This window comes from Rhodnius prolixus, unplaced genomic scaffold (genome assembly GCF_049639745.1).
Source record: "Rhodnius prolixus isolate KJV_2025 unplaced genomic scaffold, Rpr scaffold_2, whole genome shotgun sequence".
Taxonomy (NCBI): Eukaryota; Metazoa; Arthropoda; class Insecta; order Hemiptera; family Reduviidae; genus Rhodnius; species Rhodnius prolixus.
The window spans coordinates 62,635,232-62,643,030 of NW_027411592.1; the positions used below are offsets into that span (position 1 = coordinate 62,635,232).

At 32.9% G+C, this 7,799-nt stretch overlaps 1 protein-coding gene across 1 annotated transcript; it reads left to right on the forward strand.

Moving 5' to 3' along the window:
• Window positions 1-1,626: 1,626 nt before the first annotated feature.
• LOC141450129 (uncharacterized) lies at window positions 1,627-7,414 on the forward strand. The gene is made up of 8 exons (XM_074120231.1): window positions 1,627-1,975; window positions 2,054-2,171; window positions 3,157-3,393; window positions 3,485-3,821; window positions 4,117-4,218; window positions 5,209-5,281; window positions 5,942-6,059; window positions 6,666-7,414. Exons 1-8 carry the CDS (start codon window positions 1,833-1,835, stop codon window positions 6,780-6,782), a joined length of 1,245 nt encoding a protein of 414 aa, XP_073976332.1. The 5' UTR covers window positions 1,627-1,832; the 3' UTR covers window positions 6,783-7,414.
• The last annotated feature ends 385 nt before the right edge of the window (window positions 7,415-7,799 follow it).

Consider the following 7,799-nt stretch of genomic DNA (forward strand, 5'->3'; position numbering starts at 1 on the left):
TTTCGAATACGAGATTCACTTGAATTCTAAAAGAGAATATGAAGTTCATGATAAATATGAAAACTTTCTCTGAGTTCTATCTTAAGATTATTCTATAAAGCTTTCAATCTTTACTAAAAACTGGTTTAAAGCCAGTATCATGCAAATTCACATAACAGCTCAGAAATTCGAGAGAAGCGAAAAATTTGACAATAATAAGCTAAATACTCCCCCGAAAATTTGAAAGAGCTATAACTCTAGCCCAAATCTATGTCACAAATATGAATGAAGAATTGCAGTTTAGGAGTTTAGGTGTTTAAATTTCCATTTCTCACATTTCAATCTTAACTTTAAGTCCCCATATCACAAATCGTATTCACCAGAACTTGATGCAATTTTAACAAATTGTAGACAATCCAAGTCCAAATCTATGGTAGAAATATCTACTAAAAAAATTTATTAGATCAGGAGAAAACACTAAGTTTTGAAATTTACATCTCCCATGTTTCTTACTAAGTTTAAGACATACCATTTTATTACTTCCCAAAAAATGATAAAATTGCAACCAATTATAGTCATTATCTAAGATATAATTATCAACTATATAAATTCATCAATTCAGGAGATACTGAGTGTTGTAATTACCATGGCGCATTTTTCATTCTAAGTTTGTCATCATTTCTCGCTTCGAGTGCATTATAACATTATTAATTTTTTTCAAATATAGATCTTTCAGTCTCAATATCTTGCATTAGTTTATGTGGTGACATATAACACAATTTTTAACTGCTGTAGTTCAATAGATAATAAGAGTTGTAAGTTGGGTAATTCAAATCATTCGCTAAATTTAAATCTCAATATATCGCTTTATATTCATTAAATCAATGTGTAATCATAGACTGCTTTAATTTCTATGCATGAAAAAATTATCAACGATATGGTATAAGTGCATCATTTGACGAGATAATCTTTATGGAAGTTTGCCTTGCTCATATCTTGCTCTAAATTTAAATCGCCAGCTCTTACTTCGGATTTATCAGAGCAACATTAAATTTGATACAATTACTGGACTGTTCCACTATCTTTGGTTGTTATAAATATTACTTTTGCGATTCATTAATTTCGAAGATAATCTATTCTTAAATATTCATAGCTCACATTCAGAATTAGAATAAGTTGATTAGATATTGTTTAAAATGGGATAAATGATATAAGGGATGAGGTTAGTTTATAAAAAAAACTGGTAGAAAGGTGTCCCTTCTAGGTTTTAGGCAATTAGTAATGTTGAAAATTCGGGTATTATAATTTTTGGAGTTTCTATTTGGAATTGAATAATGAATTGGTTCAATCATTTGGCGCGGATTTTATACTTAAACCAGCAACCATTAGTTAGTTTAAAAACCGACAGACAGCGCCACTAACCTTAAAGGTTATGATGTATGAAGGTGACAGAAATGCCAGTCTTCAAGTAGGTTATAAACAATGAATTCTTTTGCATTGTAGGGCGTGAATAATATGTAACATAATTAAATTTACCGAGAAATAAATATGTTTTATCAGTTTATCTCTAAAGGTTATCAAAACTATACCACCGGCAAATTTTATACTGACTAAAAAATTTACTTTCTTCTAGGGAATAGATCACCAGCCGTTGGTTTTATTGTAACTATTTTTTACAGTTTTTATCTACTGATTTCCTGAACTTTTGTGTGTTTTGTCAATTTTTTTAATGGTTATAATTATTAGTATTAGTAGTTAATGAAGTTATTTAAACAAATTTCACTTGAAAATGCCTATTGCATTAGGTATTTCCAAGTTAGTGTTACCAAAGAGTTTTGTGTTTATTTTCTAACATGAAGAAGTCTCCTACGGGTCTAAATCGTGGTAAACCTCCCTCAATACGTACGCCATCATATCATAATACTAAACAGAGAGGCCATTTGAATGTAGATCGTTCAACGTTTCATTTACCATCCCTTCAGCACACTCCAGAAAGGTGAAAGTTGTTTTAGTTTTTTTGATTATTATTAATTATGTTATAACTTTTTTATAATTGAGATAATTTCCCTTGTAGATTAGTAAGCATGTCAGAAAACCCTGAGATGCAGGAAAATCGTGAGACTATTTCAGCATTACGTTTCTCTTCCAAAGAGGTTTCGGATTGCATGAGCCATTGGCTTACTTTTCTAAAGGTAAACTTTCCGTATATCCTTTTGACTTTGAAAATATTTCTACATTTATTTTTAAACAATTAGACATTGATGCAGACATTTGCCTACTAATTCAGCTTGTGTTAATTTTATAGTATGGGCATAAAATATACGATACAGCTTAAGTTCCTTCTGATGTAGAAAGGTACTATTCGGAAGGTCTTAACGACATGCTTTGTGCACATAATGATATTTCCGTTTTGTTTTTCACTATAATAATGAACCTAATCCATTTCCTAAGGGCACTGGCCTCCCACGCAGCGATCTCAGATTCGAATCCAACTGCTCGCTCTTAGATTTTTCTCTTCCTAGAAGCTTCTTACAGCTTATTGAATCAGTGCACCTTCCTGTTCTAAGTACCATTATGTCAACAAACACTGTGTTCTGTTGTTAAAAATAATTAGAAAATTGAGATAATATAATCTTAATTATAGAGTGACGCGCTTTTAATTAAAATAAATTCTCAAAAATTGAACTCATTTTCTGCAGAAAACGATTGCTTCAAACATGCAAAACTTTGTTTGACTTTTACCTCTTGGTTTATTGTTTACTTTAGATTGAGATAGGGTTTCAGTGTTTTTGAGAGTTTACAAAGACATCTCTCTAAAACAGAAATCCCAAACCGGTCTGTTTAGTTATAATGGAGCGCTGAGATGTGATAGGAGTGACAATGAAGTAACATCTAGGGATGAGATGAGAAGAAGAAGAATGGTCTAAAGTATCTAGCAGAGCCCATATTACAATTGGTTTTAAAAAGTCCTGTAAAGTTAGCTTCTGGATTAAGAGGCACCTAGACTAGGCCCTTAGGCCAAAAATTAATGTTTTAATTATTACTATTATTATTGCCACAAGTGTAAAAGCTGTTATTAAAATACATGAGATATATTGGAAATGTAAACATCTTGGTTGGAACGTAAAAAAGTTGTAAAGTTAGATTGGTGGTAAGTTTATCATTCCATTTTTGCAGGTTTTGCAGACAGTTTGCACAGCAGGTGCTGAACTGACCGAAAGCATTGGGTCCTTAGGATGTACCACAACAGCTAGCGGCTGCAAAAACCGATTGGATCATTGCAGGGCCATGTGGGATCATCTTGCTGCTGCCACTAATTCTGCAGTTGCCATAGTAAGAAATCAGACCATAGCTTCATTGCAAGAGGCCCATGTTGGCACGGATATTGATCAAGATCAACTAGAAATAAATCAGGTTTCTATTCTTAATAGTAAGATAAATGAAAATTTTGAGAGTATTTTTGGAAATCATTTAGTAATTTTGAAATTTGGAACAAAAAATCCAGGGTGTCGTCTGTAGTGGTCTTGTCCGATTGCTTAACTTACAATATCAACTTGGAATGGCAAGTTGCGACTGGATATCTTCAAGCGGTGCAGGTGCCACCTGCTCTTGTGGAGGAGCACCTAGCGGTCGAGAATTGGACGCCGTGGCCAGGTGTTACGCTGTTAGGACGCCCACAGCTCCAGCACCCGTTGAACCACTACAGCGTAGATGGTCGGAAGCAGCTACAGCGACGCACGACAAGGCACAGCATGATCCAACTCTGCGAAGATGGTCGATTCCATGGAAATTAGCCTTACCTACCACGCAACATCATGAGAAAAGTAGATCCACTACCCCTGGTAAGCAAAAAAATAAATAATGAATTGTTCAAAGAGCTGATTCATTAATGGATTACATTGTTAGATTGTTATTTAATTTCAGTTACGTACACTAAATTTATCAACACTATTTTTCACGGAAAATTAGACTCAAATTTAACTTTAGAAATATGTTGTAATGGACGGTTGAAGGCCCTTCGTTAGTATTCAAAAACGGGCCTCCAAATTTTAATTACGCTCCTCTATGTTGTATATTCTTGCCAAAAATCCTCTTAAAAATTTTATAGATGTTCTGTATGATTATTGTTGATTGCAGATGCTGTGTGGCATTCAACCCTGGCGAGTCAAGAAGATTTACAGGACGTTATCTCACTTCTTTCCTGTAGGCCGGCCAACACGAATTCCCAACATCTGCCAGGTGACTGCTGCTTATAAATAGTATTATATAGTACTTTTTATATAGTATTATATGTAGTTATCCCGCAACTTCTTATAACAATTTATTTGACAAATTTAGTAAACCATTAAACTTTTGTGGTATTCTGTTATTCTTAATTTCAAATTAAGACAATTGTTTAAAAAAAAAATTCATGAAAGCCATTTTTGAGGTAGCCTCTAAAATTAAAACAAAAAATCTGTCAAATTTTATCTCCAGTTGAAAGATTTTCCAGGCTACGTTACTGTCATTATCATTGGGTACTTGAAGTACAAAGTTTAAGCCTGAATGTTTTCGTTTTAGAGCTACAATGGTCATGCACGAAGAACATAAATACTCAGGAGCCTTATAAACGGATACTTCCGTTTCTTGTATGAGAAAGTAAAAATTAAAAACTCTGGCAACTGTTCTTTTAAGTCATTTTCAAACAGATCGGGCGCAAAAAACTTTACAAAAACGCTTAAGTAATGTCCTATTTCCGGTTGAATGATTTCGCCCAAAACCTTAGTGCTGGAAGTAAACGAGGTACTAAAACGGAAAACCAGGTTTACGCATTATTTTATTTGTTCTGTTCACTAACTTTTTTGAATACCTTTCTACCATCAAAGTGTAGGGCGACGACAGACTGCTCTTGATTTGTGGCGTCATTGCAGGCATAAGTTTGTTTCCTTAATATACTTTTAATGTTGTCCACACGTAGTCCTGCAAAGTCTACTCTGGAGGGTGAGTTTCAAAGGCTTGCTTTCTGAAACCATTGAAACTATCCCATTTAGTAAGATTTGATGTCTCATCTCAACCCAATGAAGTTTACAGATAGTCTTACTCCTCATAAGTCGCCATTCCTATACGACTAACAAAGTAGTTAACGCTGTAAATTTGGATTTTCATCGATCTTTAGAGATTAAAAAAGAAAAAAAAGTAAAATCAGCATTGTAAATAATACATAATAATCCATTTATGACTGACTACCAGGTGTCATTTTGACTAGAGCCGAAGGGCAGAACCCGGACAATATGCCTAAAGGAATTGTGCACCGAGGAAGTTGGTGGGTAAAACCTTTTTTCTAAAAATATATGAATTTATGTATATTTAAATATCTCAAATTTTTCCTAAGAAACTTTTAAGAAGATCTAGAGTTGTGGCAAACGTAGTCACATCAAAACCGAATGATCACATAAGATTATGATCTTAAGTGTTCGAAATATCGTCTACAAAAATGAAAGCGTAAAATTAAACAAATTTCACAATTTTCAAAATTTGAAATAACTACGTCTCATATTCAAAATCTTCAAATCTTTAAAAATATTCCTAAATTAATGCTCTTTTCTAATTTATTTCGGTAAAAAAAAAGAATTTTTTAATGAAGAGATGCACTTGACACAGTCAGTTCTCGAAATAAATGAACAAGAATATGAATACTTGTGAGAGATTCGACACTTGTTGCTAATGATACTCATTAATTTTTTTTTTTTAAAGTGACATCATCATCTTATAGAAATAGTAATGTCCTGCAATAACTTAAAACCATTTTAATGGAGAAAAATTTTTTGAAGCGTATAAAATTACGCTTTCTTACCAATGGTTGAAAATCAACCTGATTTCGGTCGATTTTTCTTTCTTTTGGAAAGATCAAACAAGTAATTTCTGTGTACTACAAGTTTTGTTCAATTTTATACATAATATCATCCAGATTATTTATTTCCAGGTGGGGAGAAGCTGAAGAAGCCGATGCTCAATCTTTGGCGTCGCGGAAAAGTAGCTCATCGACGGACACCACTTCTTCTTGTTATTCACTTCATAAATCGGCCACAACTAGTTCAGAGGTAGGTCTCTTTAAAATATAGCAGTTAGTTTAGGCTAGTGCATGGGGTTAGTTTCTGATCCCCGGACTGTACTGCCAAACACCTTGTTAGGTTGTCGAAATCTTTTTCTTTTGAACGAAGTTTTGATAGCTGTCAGTTACAACCTAATCGTCCAGAAAAAAAGTAGAGAATATACTTTTTCTTTAAAGCGCTTTACTACAAACATTTTTATCCAGCGCAATTCTTGAAGGCTAAGAATTCAGTTTCATAATGTGGAGCTGTAGAAAACAGTTACGTTTTACTTTATTAAAACAATGGTTAAATATTGTCCATGAACTGAGATTTTTTAAGCATTTATTATCAATCATCCCATTTTCTTCTTGTAAGGTACGTAAAAAGCTGCTTCCGGTCTAGCTTAGAAGTTGGCTACGCTTCTAGAGAGAAGTGTTTCTATCAGTTCAAGAGAATAATGAGGGTTCAGTGGTCAATATTAGGTGGACCTAGTCACAAATCCTAAGCTTATTTCTATGAATATTGGACAAATAGAATTGAAATAATTGCAGTTGTAACAATTTGTGGTAGTGTTCTCTAACATCAATTAATTTTTGTTTCCTTTGATTTTCCCAGGAATTATCTCACGGCAGAGGAGGTGGTACAGGATCACATTTGTATTCCATGTGGAGTGGAACCGATTTACCATTTATTAAACTGACTGAATCTTCAGAGCAAGGAGATGCAACTTAGAGACAGGGACAAAAGAAAACAAAACCGATAAGGAAAGAAAATAAATAGCTTGTGCGGTGGGAATCGTCTTATGAAAAACACTTAAACAAAAAAAAACAAACAAAAAAAATGGCATCGTAAAGTCCAGGGTAAGACTATTGTTTGTGAAAGTGAACATCTTTAATTGGATTGGAAATAAAATTAGTCACCATCTTGGGGGGCAGAAACTTGTACAAACGCTTTAAAAAAAGTCAAAATTAAAGAGAAATATCGGATTTACTCTTGAAAAGAAAAATAAGTACGAAAAGGAACTCACTCTGCTTATAGTGGAAATTTGTTGCTTCATCAACTTCGTCTTATTATTATGAAGTAATGGGGAAATATCCCCCATTTCTTTGTTCCTCGTTCCTTGGTGACTGCACAAAAATAGTTTGTTGATTTTATTTTTTATTCCATAGTATTGAACTTTAGTTCATGCAAATTTTAATCTTACGATTTCAAAAAAACTAGTAATAAAGTAAGGCGATTTAAAAAAAAAAAAATATATACTTTTAGATTTTAAGAACGAATAAATTATTAGATTTTCTCTAATTATATAATAAAAGAATAAGATTAAATTCTTGTCGGTATATTATGATTACTGTAACCTGGGGGGGAAAAAAAAAAAAATCTTATAGAATTTTTATGCATTGAATCAACTGTTAATGTTCAATTAATTGTAGAGGACCATTGAAATTGAACGATTAGAAGGGCTTGAATAATGTGAATGGATTTTCTACCAAAAACTCGTATACTATTCAATTCTGTGAAGTTTACTTGTTCCCTCCCATAATAGAAAATTTGTCTAGTCTTGTAAATATTTCTTGATTTCACTTTACTTTTCTCATGTGATAAAGGGTTTTTACCGAAATACCTTTTTTGTCGTCGTCCTCTGATTCCGAAAATAAAGTTTTTAGAAAAAATGGTCTGTCGATATGTCAAAGTTTGACAATTAGATTTGAAATTTGTCTTTGTTATTTAAATACAAATTTAAGCTGA

Bases quoted from the DNA above. Each gene is read 5' to 3' on its own strand.
- LOC141450129 (XM_074120231.1), top strand. From the start codon at position 1,833: ATGAAGAAGTCTCCTACGGGTCTAAATCGTGGTAAACCTCCCTCAATA. The intron at 3,394-3,484 runs GTTTCTATTCTT...CAAAAAATCCAG, and splicing joins ATCAACTAGAAATAAATCAG to GGTGTCGTCTGTAGTGGTCT. The intron at 6,060-6,665 runs GTAGGTCTCTTT...TGATTTTCCCAG, and splicing joins CGGCCACAACTAGTTCAGAG to GAATTATCTCACGGCAGAGG.